Source organism: Camponotus vicinus, unplaced genomic scaffold, assembly GCF_025532165.1.
Source record: "Camponotus vicinus isolate PSW18456_S1 unplaced genomic scaffold, iyCamVici1.0 SCAF_7, whole genome shotgun sequence".
In the NCBI taxonomy this organism is placed as follows: Eukaryota; Metazoa; Arthropoda; class Insecta; order Hymenoptera; family Formicidae; genus Camponotus; species Camponotus vicinus.
This window is the reverse complement of record NW_028141979.1, coordinates 13,902,068-13,917,020: the sequence shown is the minus strand read 5'-3', so window position 1 is coordinate 13,917,020 and position 14,953 is coordinate 13,902,068. Positions and strand designations below refer to the sequence as shown.

At 39.2% G+C, this 14,953-nt stretch overlaps 1 protein-coding gene across 1 annotated transcript; it reads left to right on the top strand.

Annotated features, from left to right (window-relative positions):
• The first annotated feature begins 10,426 nt into the window (after positions 1-10,426).
• On the top strand, positions 10,427-14,523 carry LOC145974188 (uncharacterized). The gene is made up of 2 exons (XM_083104007.1): positions 10,427-10,459; positions 13,537-14,523. The coding sequence occupies exons 1-2, from the start codon at positions 10,427-10,429 to the stop codon at positions 14,521-14,523; spliced, it is 1,020 nt and encodes a 339-aa protein (XP_082960133.1).
• The last annotated feature ends 430 nt before the right edge of the window (positions 14,524-14,953 follow it).

The window sequence follows — 14,953 nt, the reverse complement described above, 5'->3', positions numbered from 1 at the left end:
GCATCTTTCACGGACTATTCTGTGAGGATTCAGTTCTGTCGATCGCAACTCTTATTTCTAATTGATTATTATCTTATGTGGCAAAAATAATAAAAGACAAATTATCTAATTAAATTTGTCACGGACGAACTCCGCGCTCGCCGGCGGATAATCGCAGCCGGGATCAGGATTCGGTTTTCGGTTAGGCAAGCTCAAAGATCACGCTCGGGGTTTTCGTCAGAAAATAAAAGCGAGGTTTTATTCGTGTTAAATAGATATACAGAAAAGAAATGTATAACTGGCCGAACGTATGCGGGTGCGGCGTGACGGTACGATGCAGCGTATATAAATAAAAGGTATAAATGTTCGATCGTATGCGTGTACGGTATGACGGTACGATGCAGCGTGTATACGGTCGCGATGCACAAGTAACCCGCGCTATAATATCTTTCGCGGGTTCGCACGTTGGAATGCGCGTATACCGCGTGTGTTTACAAACGGCGTGACCGTTTGACGTAGCGTGGCTCGCGTTTTTGTCGCTCGTCTGGGCTTTCGGTCTAGCCCCGTTTTTACGCAGATGATAAGCGTACGGTTCTTGGAAATTCGCGAGTATTTCCCTAATGGAGATAAGAAATTCCGGGAACGCCGTGCCGACGAGAATGCCTCGTCCGAGGTAGCTCTCCTCTCTACCTCGAGGTGTATGCACCGGGCGTTTAGGCGGTCGGATGTTAGACCGATATCGAGATCTCTCGATCGAACCGGAGTGCACTCTGATTCGGTTTCTCTCGGTCGGAAGAATGCTCAGATGGAAGGAGCCTGTGTCAAGAATCGAGAGTGCTCGATGGAGGAAGAGTTCTCTCTACCTCCGGATCTTGAAAGCTGGCTAATTCTTTGGAGCGGTCTAGGTTTCGGATCGTTTCACTTGCGTGAGCGGATAGGAAAAATAGGTACTTAATTTGCCGAATGCGGCCTTTTTATACCGGCTAATTACCCGCGTCGGCGCGCGGCGGTATTACCCCTCCCGAACGGGTTTCGGAAAAACGGTACGGTCGAGCCCGTTCGGAGGGGTTCGGGAAGTTCGCCGAACGCGGGCTTTCGCCGGTCGGCGGTTCGGGCCGCATCGGCGACGCTCGGTCGTTTACGGCTAATTTAGCCTAACGGCTTAAAGCCGTATACGGTACGTGTTACAAGCTTAAAAATGTGGGCGCACCGCGCCCCTGCCTCTGCCCGGCGGGTGTTCTGCCGAGCGGCAGCTTCCGGCGGATCGCATGCCGGGAATAAAGTAACGTGCAGGGGGTGCATCGTTACAAATTTAATAGTAAGTGTCTTAAAGAATATTAATTTTCTGTTCATCTTTAACAACGGATCTGTTATTAGAGAGATTTTTTAATAAGAGATATTTATCTCTTGAAAAACGTGTACATTTATATAAATTAGGTACGTATATTTTTAGAAAATGATATTTTACAAAACTGTGATTGTGTTTACAAAAATTTATGATCTTTAAATATGTTCCCAATTTAAAAAAGATTATTAAAAAACAAAAACTCACGGTTATTTAAGTATATAGTACTTCATGTTAGAAGAATTTTCGAATATAGTAAATATATTTAAAAGAAATATGTGTATATACTTTAAAACCTAAAAGATTACAAGAATTAAATTTTCATTTTTTAAGTATTACAATTTTTTTTAGAATAATTACCACTCATAATTTTGATGTAGCAATTACTTTTATCTCTTTTATGGTTATATTAATATAAATAGGCTGTGTAATAATATTATATCAATTAGAAAAGTGTTACACAAAAGTATTTAGTGTATTTTTTGTTTTTTCTTTCTGAAATATTTTTCGCTTTTATTATATTAATAAATATATCATAAAATTACAATAATTTTATATGATTTATGAATTATATTTTATATTTTAGTAGAAAGACTAATTAACAGATTTAAAGGTTGTCAGAAAAAGAAAAGTTTTAAACTTAATCATAAAAAATGTATGATATTGAAAAACTAAATTATTGACAACAAAAAAATACAAAGTCATTGATGACAATGGGAAAGTTTTACCGCCGTCAAATCAAATATATAAAAATGTTTCTGAAGCTATGGATGGTAATCCTAGTGTCAAACATACAGGGTGTCCCTGAATGGTTTGTACAAACTTTGTGAATAAGTTCCAGGGACCTAAACAAGCAGAAAATGTCCCATAAACATGGGATCGGAAACGCTTGCTTCTGGAGTTACGACGGTTCGACGTTTTCTTGCAATAGCTGGAGAAATTATCACGTCAAATCGCATAGGTGTTACAAAACTGTGTTTATTTATTTCCTCGGTTTTGCCACGGACATAACAGGACAGTACACGCTATAGGAACGTGCCGGTGGAAATGGACGGTTCGCCAGACAATGCGGTGACGTGCGCAGGCTTCCTTGGAATCAAACGGAGGCCATTTCGAGCATTCGCAAGTGTACTGTCCTGTTATGTCCGTGGCAAAACCGAGGAAATAAATAAACACAGTTTTGTAACACCTATGCGATTTGACGTGATAATTTCTCCAGCTATTGCAGGAAAACTTCGAACCGTCGTAACTCCAGAAGCAAGCGTTTCCGACCTCATGTTTATGGGACATTTTCTGCTTGTTTAGGTCCCTGGAACTTATTCACAAAGTTTGTACAGACCATTCAGGGACACCCTGTATACAGGGTGTATCTGAAATGATGCACTAAACTTTAGGAGCGTATTCCAGAAGTCAAAATAAGACTTTATTTTCTTATGAACATGGGTCCACAAATGAACCCCCCCTCCGAGCTAAAATTCGAAAATTGTGTAAAATTGACCAAACACCCGCAACGCAAATTTATTTATCTCCCAAGAGAGGTATAGGTAACGTCAAAACCTTTTTTTCTGAAATACAGCCAAGTTTTAATTTTTTCCCTAAATTTTAGGGGCTTCTAGCTCGGAGGGGGGTTCATTTGCGGACTCATGTTTATAGGGAAAAAAAGTCTTATTTTGACCTCTAGAATAAAGCTCCTAAAGTTTAGTGCATCATTTCAGATACACCCTGTATATACAGGGTGAGCCATTTTAATTAACGCACGCAATTATTTCGGAAACAAAGCATTTTAGAGAAAAATGTTTCAGACAAAAGTTGTTTGGTTTCGAGGGGGCCATAAGATGGTATTATTGGTTTGACCTTGAAGAGTTATTTGAAGGTCACATGAAGGTCACCTTCAATTTCTTAAATGGAACCTACTATTTGTCATTGCATATTCTTGTAGCTTATCTCGATAGCTTTCCAAAACACTATAATTAAGTATTTTTTCATTAAGTACTTTTCGAGTTATGAGGCTTGAAATAATTTCTTAATTGTACATAAACCATAAAATATCTAGTAAAATATTCATTTTTCGATTATCTGACCTTTTACTTACACCTTAATACTTTTATGCACAGAACAATGTGAGGAATCAATTGGTATAAAGAAAACACATAATAGTTTCTTAAAAAAATATGTAATTTGCAATTAACAATTACATATTTTTTCTCAAAAACAACTATGTTTTTTATTTACACTAATTGATTCCTCACATTGTTCTGTGCACAAAAGTATTAAGGTAAGATAATCGAAAAATGAATATTTTACTAGATATTTTACGGTTTATGTAAAATTAAGAAATTATTTCAAGCCTCATAACTCAAAAAGTACTTAACAAAAAAGTACTTAATTATAGTGTTTTGGAAAGCTCTCGAGATAAGCTACAAGAACATGCAATGACAAATAGTAGGTTCCTTTTAAGAAATTGAAGGTGACCTTCATGTGACCTTCAAATAACTCTTCAAGGTCAAACCAATGATACCATCTTATGACCCCCTCGAAACCATAAAACTTTTGTCTGAAACATTTTTCTCTAAAATACTTTGTTTCCGAAATAATTGCGTGCGTTAATTAAAATGGCTCACCCTGTATACAGGGTGAGTTTTTTATCTTGAGACATCGAAATATCTCGTAAAGTCTAAGAGATACGATAAAATGTTTCAGACAAAAGTTGTATGGTTTCAAGGGGGACATAAGATGGTGCCATTAGTTTGACCTTAAAGAGTCACCTGAAGGTCACGTGAAGGTCACCTCCAACTTTTTAAATGGGATACCCTATATGCTTTTACATATTCTTGTAACTCATCTCGAGAGCTTTCCAAAATACTATAATTAAGTTAGTTTTCGTTAAGTACTTTCCGAGTTATGAGGCTTGAAATCATTTCTTAATTTTACATAAACCGTAAAATATTTTGTAAAATATTCATTTTTCGATTATCTTACCTTAATACTTTTATGTACAAAATAATGAGAAGAATCAACTGGTGTAAAGAAAACACATAGTTATTTTTAAGAAAAAATATGTAATGTTAATTGCAAATTACATATTTTTTCTTCGAAACAACTGTGTTTTCTTTACACCAATTGATTCCTCTCATTATTTCGTACATAAAAGTATTAAGGTAAAATAATTGAAAAATGAATATTTTACAAGAATTACACAATATAAACATAGCATAGATATTGTGCATACATATAGTGTCGTCAGTTTTTTAAATTAATCTCACAAACAATTTTAAAGAAATCACTGAAACATTTTGTCAAGACTTATATAAAATAAATATTTTTTATTCTTCGATATTCTAGAAAGGACCCCGCAGAATTCGTATGAGAAATGGCTTGCGGCTAAATTTTTTGAAAACTTGCTATATAATAGTTCTTAATGTGTAGATCAAAAGCGTCAATGGGCCCGAAGTCCGATCACGAACAATTTTCGAGCTACAGCGGCTCAAAGTTGAAGTTTTCGTATATTATGCAACATAGTGAGAGGACATATTTATGTATATAGTGTTGCGTCCCCGCGTCCGGTCCCTGCGGATGTATTCGCCACCCGTTATTTTGTCGGCGGGAAGTCGACGAAAGAAGATCGTCTCCGCGCGCGTTGTCAAGATGTTGTTTTTAACGACTGTCATTGAGTCCGAGCTCAGCGGTCAAGCTGAGCGGTCGCGCATTAACCTGTGTTCTGTTAATTCTGTGTTATTCTAGTTCTTGTATGTTTCTCGTGTTTCGTATTAGAGTTCTTGTGTTCAAAGAACCGTGTTATTATTCCCGAGCGTGCGAGTGCGCGAGTGTGAGCCGACAGTTGTGTCGCGCACGTTTCGATATACATCGCTCCGCGGGCGCAACAATATACATACATATACTCGGTTGTGTGTGTACGTGCATGCATGTGCATGTGTGTGTGTGCACGCGCGTGCGTGTATGATTTTCATAACATATTATGTGTATGTAGATGTGTGTTAATCATTGCAATTTCATCACACCTATTGATTAATAATCTTAATTTCAACATTTGGAGGATCATTTGGAAGTTCCCGATCTGCGGCATCCAATGTGATGTTGAGCAATGATGTATCAGGATATTTGATGTTCCCTTGATGTCGCAAAATTTAAGTTCCATAAGACGCTGGCAACGTGTGCGCATGTACTAGAGTGCGAGCTCCAAACTGACATGTAGAGCAATACCCATTAATTGGATCATTAGCATTGTCAGCAGCATTTTCGGGTCTCACTCACCACTCCTTCCCCACTCACCGCTTCGCCGCGCTTAGTATAAAATTACAGTGGGACGACTCTCGTCTCTGCGCGCTTCTATTCACGCAGATTGGCCGATATTCTTTAATTAATTTTTCGTTAATTATTGCAAATATCGCAAAACAATACAGGTCCTTCCTTTTTAATTTGAGCCAATATACCTTCACACTTCGGGATTGCTAAAAGTTTTCAGACAAAAAACACAAAGTTGTTTTTAAGAAAAAATATGTAATTGTTAATTGCAATTTACATATTTTTTCTTCGAAACAATTATGTGTTTTCTTTACATCAATTGATTCCTCTCATTATTTTGTACATAAAAGTATAAAGGTAAAATAATCAAAAAATGAATATTTTACTAGATGTTTTATGGTTTATATAAAATTAAGATATTATTTTAAGCCTCATAACTCGAAAAGTACTCAATGAAAAAATACTTTATTATAGTGTTTTGGAAAGCTCTCAAGATGAGCTACAAGAATATGCAATGACAAATAGTAGGTTCCATTTAAGAAGGTGACCTTCATGTGACCTTCAAATAACTCTTCAAGGTCAAACCAATGGTACCATCTTATGGCACCCTCGAAATCATACAACTTTTGTCTGAAACATTTTTGTTTGCTGGGCTTAGTTTTTGAGATATTTTACTGTCCAAGTTAAAATGGGACACCCTGTATATATGTATATATATATATATATATATATATATGTATGTATGTATGTATGTATGTATGTATATGTATATGTATGTATATATGTATATATAATTTAAAATTAATTTGAAATTAATAAAAATTAGTATTTATTTTGTCTATAGAAACATGAAAAATACGTTTCCTTAACTATGGTTTTAAAAGCATTTCTATAGAAACGTTTTTTATTAATGCTTTACTGTTAAAAAATATTGGATACGTGTAGTGTTACGTCCAGACCCTGGAATGGATGGGCCGTATGGAAGGTCGCAACTTACTTACCCCGTGACACACTTTATTCGGGCGTGTGTATGGATCGGGTCGAACGAATGTGAAGGGCCTGACACAGGTCAGCGACCGAAGGTCTCTATAACGCTGCGTTTTAAGCCTATTCGTTCGATGGTCCCTTTTCGATAAAGGAATTTAATCCTTATTACGCGGGATGGGACCTAGTGCGATCTCAGGATTTAAGGAAGAGAACGGGTTAAATAATTAAATTATACATTAAATTAAAAGTACATATATTATGCAAAAATAAAGAAAGAAAAATACATCTTAGCAGTTGTAGCTATGGGTGAGTAGATATCTGCATGTGTGTGTATATATTCTCGCGGGTGTTACAATCGTTCGGAGGTCATCAATCAGAATATACAGGGAAGAATTTACGTTAAGAATTAAATTCTGACTGGTTAATACAATATACATATAATTAATATAATATAAGAAATAAAGCAAAATGAAAAAGTGAATGTGTAAATAAAAAAAAAGGATGAATAACTCTTACTAATTAAGGAAGGTATAGAATTCGTCGGTTGCGGATAAGTGTGTGTAAGTTACAGGAAGTGGGGGGTTATGTACAAATTTATTGGGTGAGGGAAAAAGCGAAGGGTCAGAGTTCTTCAATCCTAGCTGTGGAAGGAGGAAACCTCCTCCAGAGGGCTTGGATAGGGACAGCTAAAGGGAGGTGATAACCCGGGAGGTACCAGGGGATGACGGAATTGGAAGGGGCGGTGGTTATGTGATTCAGTAGGTCTTGGTGGTTAATTCGGCCTGGGCCCACGCAGAATGTTCCTTCAGGTATGGGGAGATCGAAGAAGGGGAACTGAGATAAGAAATAATTTAGAGAATCGGGATGGGGAGATTCAGGTGTTTCGTTATGGTGAGGATGTTCCGACGGGGAATCGGGAGGGAAGTCGAAATCGGGGGAATCTTGTTCAAGGTCGGGAAGATCTCTCGCGAAATCTCCTAGAGCCTCGCTGAATTCAGAAAACTCTGAGGAGGTGGAAGGGGAAGGAGGGTCTGAGTCGAGGGTGATGACAGGTATGGGAGGAGTACGCTCCCGGACAGGAGGTGAGGGGGAACGAGGGGGTTTGGGAGAAGGCAAAGGAGAGGGTTGGAATACAAGGGTTGATGAAGTAGCTGGGGAAGGAGAAAATTCTGGTGGGGTCAGGGTAGGAGATCTGGGGGGTGAACCAGACGACGGCGCGGGGCCTGGAACAGGTGTACCGGGGAAGGTCGAGGAATGCCCTGGGGACGAGATTGGAGAATAATTCGGAATACGGGGTGAGGAAGAGGGGTTAGGTGTGTGTGTGTTAGTGTCGAGTTTTTTACTGCTAACGGGCGCGTCAATATTATCTAAGGTATCGCCATTAATAGATTTAGGTAAAGATTGAGCCTGTATCCGTCTGTTCCGCCGATTCCGCCACCGCAACGCTGCCCGCCGTTTACCGGTGGGAGGCACTAATAATAATTTTGACGCTGAATATCTTACTGATTTGATGTTAGACTAGCTATTATAAAATATATCACTGTTGTCATTGGGAAAAGATGGATAAGCCTTAGGCAAAATAATAATTCGTTCTGAAAGATTTTACTCTTAAGTTTAAATTGGTCATACAAATAAAGAGATAGTTAAGTAATAAATAGAAGGGGAATGAAATGAATTAACGTGACTCTAAAATGGTTTCAAATAAAGGTTTGAAATTTAGGAGAAATTCGGTTCAGGATTTGTTCGCGAATCGCCTTGCGGAGATTCCCGGCGAACGAGGAATTGTTCGCGAATCGCCTTGCGGAGATTCCCGGCGAACGAGGGATTGTTCGCGAATCGCCTTGCGGAGATTCCCGGCGAACGAGGGATTGTTCGCGAATCGCCTTGCGGAGATTCCCGGCGAACGAGGAATGGTTCGCGAATCGCCTTGCGGAGATTCCCGGCGAACGAGGGATTGTTCGCGAATCGCCTTGCGGAGATTTCCGGCGAACGAGAAATGGTTCGCGAATCGCCTTGCGGAGATTCCCGGCGAACGAGGGATTGTTCGCGAATCGCCTTGCGGAGATTCTAGACGAACAGGGAGAGATGAGGAGGACGATTAGGAAGAGGAAAGAGACAAGAAGTAATTAAACGATTATTAAATTGTCGAAATTTATCTTCTATAGATTAGAGGAAAAATCAAGGCTCATTCCCAATGACAGTTGGTTAACACGAGAGAGGGGAATTGAACTGTTAACGATAGATTACTATTGATGGTTACTATGGAATTTTAACTGATCGGGAGTATTATTGATTAAATTCTTATTACCTTAAAGATCTGTAACTCAACTCTTTAATTACTTAAAGATCGTTTCTCAATCGAATGGGAAGGAGAAATAAGGACTGAGAGAGGATTTAGACTTACTACTTATTGAGAGCGTTGATATATATATATATAATTATATATATAACGATTTAGTCAAGGCGAGTCTCTAGTCGCGGTCGGAGAGGCCCCAATGCTGGAGAACAGGTGACCTGGTTGATGTTGGACTCTGTTCACTTCGTGCACTTCGCGTTTCCTTTTTTCGGTTAATCTAACTCGCGAAAGCTAAGACTCAGACGCTCAAACTGCGGAAGAAGTACTGGCAACTGCAGGAGAATTTTTGAATACGGAAAGACTGTGTCTCGCGTCTTGCGCTCGAGTTTTTAAATTGCTCCTCCTCTTTTCTGGATAGTGGGAATCCCTTTTGGGCGAATGAGATAATTTCAGTTGCTCCCCTTCTTAAGAACAAGGAGGCTGATTTTGGAGGGAAAGGCGGTTCTAAGATTGTAATAGGCTGCCCCTTTAGTTCCAAATTTTGGCTCTATCCAGCAGAGAGTGGGAGCTTAGCGGACAGATTTTATGACTTGCGAGAGTCTTTTCGCGTTTCGGTTAGCGCTTAAGGGTGGCCAGGCGAATTGTTTAGTTTCCCCTTTTGATTACTAGCTTAAGATTCTGCAGCCCTGGAGGGTTTCTATTTTCATAGCTCCACGTGTGGAGCGCTATAAAAATTTTATTGCGGTTCTGGTTCCGATTTAAAATTTCTAAGTTCCAACGACTGACCATCCTTAGCTCTAGTTTTTCTTGTATATTTTTGCTTCGAGTCTCTCGATCTCAGATATCCGCTGCAAGGGTTAGATATACATATGTTTATAGTTGGTGCGATTCTTAAGAAGGATCGCTTTGTTACTAGAGTTCCGATGGTTCTAACGGACGTCCCAACTGTAAACATGTGCGAGTTCGATTTTATTACAGTTCTTTATTTTAGTGGAAATTTTCTATTTATAATAACATGCTGTCCGCGTAGTCTAGACTCATTTATTACTTTTCGTTTCCTTGATTTGGATATCGCCGAGAGTTACCCGCGCACATGGTTATCGTATAGTTTTTGTATAGCTTCAAAGAAAGAAAAGAATCACGACGTCCATCGGACGTAACAGTAGTATAGCTAAGCGGGTTCTAACCCAGGTCTTCTCAGGGGGGATGAGGCGCGAGGGGAACCGCGGCGCGGGGAGAGTGACGTCACGCGCGGGGAAGGAGGAATTGCCGCGCGCGGTGAGTGACGTCACACGCGAGGAAGGGGGATCCGCGGTGCGACCGATGGACGAGGGGGTCCGCGAGGAGAAGGCGGGATCCGCGGAAGGAGAACGGTGCGAAGGTGTGAGAAGGATAGTGCTACGTGTGGGAAAAGAATAGCGCTACGTGTGGGAAAAGGATAGCGCTAAGTGTGTGAAGAGGACAGTGCGACAAGGATGGCATCAACGTGCGACAAGGATAGCGTCAACGTACGACAAGGATGACGTCAACGTGGGACAAGGACGACGCATTGTAAGATGGCGCATAGGTGGGAGGAGGACAACGCAAAGGTAAGTGAGTGAGTGATAGCGACGAGCATATGAAAAAGAGAGGACGATAATAGCGCAAGACAACGCGTGCGAGAGAGAGAACGGTGGCGCGTACAAAAGAGAGAACGATAATATCGCGAGAACAACGCGTGCGAGAGAAGACGATAATATCGCGAGACTTACAACTAGCGCGCGAGAGAGAGATAGCGCAAGGGATGGGAGCGCAAAGGAAAGGCGTACAAATAATTGCAATTTTCATACAATTAAAATATATAAAATTTATTTAAATGTGTGTTATACATTTGTGTGTGTGTGTGTGTGTGTATACTTAAAATTAAGAATAATAATAATAAAAAATATAAAAATATAAAATTAAAAAAAAAATATATATATATATATATATATATAGGGGAGGGGGGTGATGCGCCAGGCTGAGGGGGGCCGCTCCTGGAACAGAAAAAGACATACATTTGAATAGTTTTTAATATTGTAATTTATTTTAGGACTTTTGATGTATTATAAATTGAAAGTTACTTACAATATTTTCCACGGTTCATCTTTATATTGAGCAAATGGGACACATGTTGCATGGTATTATTTGATATAATGATTTTCTGCATTCCTTACAATAACTGCCTATTAATAGGGTACAATAATCCGTTTTATGTTTCCGAATAGAATCGGCTTTCCGAAATGAAGATGCCAGTCTAATAAAACAGTCTGAACAATATCTTGTCCTTTCTTCCACATCATAATAATAATATGTGATGCAATACATTTTTATAGTCACATCCAAGTTATTTATTCCCATCTCGTTTAAATGTCGGCACTTTTTCTGTCTTAATTCATCATCATTATCACTGACATAATCAGAATCCACTAAAGATGGTATTTCCTCCTCGGATTCTTCCTCAGACCCATCCTCGTCTGATTCGTCCAGATTATCGATTTCCATTATATTGTCATCTTCAATAATAATAATCTCTTCAATGTCCTCGTCGATGATAATAACATCTTCGTCATCGATGATAATAACGTCTTCTTCAGCCATTACAGCGAAACACAAGACCAACGAAACACAGAAGAACAACGAAAGAAATGATATTCTAATGTCGCAGACTCCTCTTCATTATATATCTTGTAATATCTTTCGTCTCATTCCAACTAGAGCATCACATCTCATCTACCTCAGCATTTCTCTACATCTTTCGCGGAGCGTGTTGAGAAAATTATCAACTATTCTTATTCGTATGGAAGGAAAGAATTAAAATCACAGATGGAATAAAAATAATTATTTATTACACGCATCGTAAAGAATATCATTTACAGCGCATGTTAGTAATTCGCAATTAATTAATGATTCGCTGTTAAAGACATCACTCTCGCGTATCGTTTTTACAGCATCGTATACAGTAGTAATATTGTTACGTTGTAATACAGTTTCAAATTGTTTAAATTTTTCATTTACGAGATAGGTATTCTCACATAACCAATTGTGCATATGATCGATACAATTTTCAAAATTAAATAAATGTAATAATGTTTGTGGTTTCATATACAAAGAATTTTCGCATAATGCGAGTTTTATAATTTTCGATTGATGCATTTCGATCGTTAGATCTCCAATCCTTAATGGGGGAGCAGTCGATTGTAGAAAACAGTCAATGTCTGCTTGCTTCTGCATCAACAAATTCCACGTTGAAAAAGGCAACACTATTTGATTGCCTCGATTATCACCGAGAATCAGCTCCACGTACGATACAGCTCCAACGCTTATTCCAATATCCAAATATTTATACATCGGGGTTAGAGCGTATCTTCTTCCAAGTATGCGAGTCGCACGACGCGGCTGAATGCTATATAAATATATAAATAATTAGAGCAATATTTTAAAACATTTTAATAAATAACAAAATGTTTAAAACAATCAAAACTTACGTGTCGCATTTTTGCTTCTTACACAGTGGAGTTTCGCCGTTTCGAATCGGAACGTAAAAATTCATGTTGATTTCTTCAGTGAACCTCTCACACGCGCGATTGATGTAATACTGATCGTATTAGAATTATTACTAATTCAAATAGTATCGCAAATTGTGATGTAGAGGGGATTATTGCTGATGCAACATTTTAATTTCCTCTAAAATTTTGTCGCGCCGATGTACGGCTGCGGTGATATCATCATCCCCAGAACAAAGATTTAATTGAATATAACAAAAATTTTCAAGCGCCGATGTACGACTGCTCCTGATGCAATCAAATGTACGTGACAAAACGCGAAATTATCAAGGTTAAATTGCGCATCAGAATAAAAATTTAGCCGAATACGCTAAAATTGAGCGCCGATGTACAGCTACTCCTGATGCAATCACGTTAGATTTTTCAAATGTACGTGACAAAACGCGAAAAAAATAACCGCCAAGGTTAAAATGCACATCACCCCTAGACAAAGATTTAGCTGAGTGCACTAAACTTCCAAGCGCCGATGTACGGCTGCTCCTGAATCAATCACGTTAGATTTTCAAATGTATGTGACAAAACGCGAAAAAAATAACCGTCAAGGTTAAAATGCGCATCACCCCTAGACAAAGATTTAGCTGAGTGCACTAAACTTCCAAGCGCCGATGTACGGCTGCTCCTGAATCAATCACGTTAGATTTTCAAATGTATGTGACAAAACGCGAAAAAAATAACCGTCAAGGTTAAAACGCACATCACCCCTAGACAAAGATTTAGCTGAATGTGCTAAAAGCAAGCGCCGATGTACGGTTGCTCCTGATGCAATCACGTTAGATTTTTCAAATGTACGTGACAAAACGCGAAATTATCAAGGTTAAATTGCACACGCTATTCCATGGAATTTTTTAAGATGAAATCATTCTAGAATGATCGATGATATGCACGAGACAGTATATAAATCATGATAAAGAGGCACACCCCGCCAGTATTTTCGCTAAAGTACATCCAGAACTATCATTGGGAAGCGCATTTCGCAAGTCTGATACAATATGGAGGAACAAAGTTTGCGAGAGCAATCCACTTTGGTGAATTCATTGGAAGACTACATTGTGTGGGAGCAACGATGCGATACGTATTTCGAGTCGTTGGAAGAGCATAGTCGGATCAAACGACCACGATTATCGATCGGAAATCGACAATCGGTGATTGCTCGGATCGCGCGTCTCGAAGGTTTGAAAAATTCGTTACGCGGACGTTTCGTACACGCGGGTGCCGGATGTAGCGCGCGTCAAAATGGACTTGTGTGGCGTGAGATTGATACGGCGTTCGAGAGTCGTATATTGACTGGTGCGGTGATAAACTATAATCACATCGAACCTCGACAATTTCTCGAGGACGTCAAAGACATTGTATTAGAACATGTAAAGAACATTATGAAGAAACATTATAATGTGAAAGTGAACACTATATTTAACGGTGAATTCGTGTCGGGTGATAAACGCGCAAATAAAAGTATCAATACGAGAAACTATGAACTCTTTCGCACATCCGATTTACGCGAGTGGTACGAACGGCGCATTATCGAGCACACCCTAGCATCGCTCGAAGAGTTTCAGGAACGCGACAGCGGGTGGGCATTGTCGCGAATATTAAACTTGACTGTAAATATAAATAAGTATAATCCTATGCGCGCGGGATGTCCCATTAAATTACCGCGGGAGATTATGATGAAAAGAGCGGCGATTAACGTGCAATCAAAAGACAATGCGTATTTCGCGTGGGCAGTGGTCGCCGCCCTATACCCCGCCGAAAGAAAGGCGGAACGGGAATCCTCGTATCCACATTACGCGACAGTGCTGAATCTCCGGGACATTGAGTTTCCAGTGACTGTGAATCAAATTAAAAAGTTTGAACTTGCAAACAATATCTCGATCAATGTGTACAGCATTGAAAACGAAGGCATTGTTCCGATACGTCTTACGGAACAAAAGCGGGATAAGCATGTGAATCTGCTATACGTGGAAGATGGCAACAACGTTGGACATTTCGCATGGATCAAAAATTTATCCCGGCTCGTGAGCTCACAACTGAGCAAACATAAGAATCAAAAATATATCTGCGATCGGTAAGTTTAATTTATATAATTCAAATAATTATAAGTTACATAACAAATTGTTCAAATCTTAATTAAAAAATTTTTTTCTTTTACAGTGCCTGCATTATTTTAGTTCCGACGACAAGTTGCAGTCGCATACGGTCGACTGCCGTGAGATGAATGGTTGCGCTATCCGGTTACCGAGCGACAAGGACAAGTGGCTCGAGTTTAACAACTTTAATCGGAAGGAGCGGTTTCCATTCATCGTATACGCCGATTTGGAATGCGTTCTGGCCAAGATGGAGGAAGAGAAGAATGCGTATCAACACCATAGGGTATTTAGTATCGCATATTATGTACATTGTTCGTACGACGAATCATTATCCGCGTACTATTCGCGTCGCAGTGCCGATTGTATAGCATGGTTCGTCGAAGACCTTAAAAATTTAGCATTGCGTGTAAAA

Coding starts and splice junctions, on each gene's coding strand:
- LOC145974188 (XM_083104007.1), top strand. CDS start 10,427: ATGGCGCATAGGTGGGAGGAGGACAACGCAAAG. Junction 10,460..13,536: donor GGGAGGAGGACAACGCAAAG/GTAAGTGAGTGA, acceptor ACGTATTTCGAG/TCGTTGGAAGAGCATAGTCG.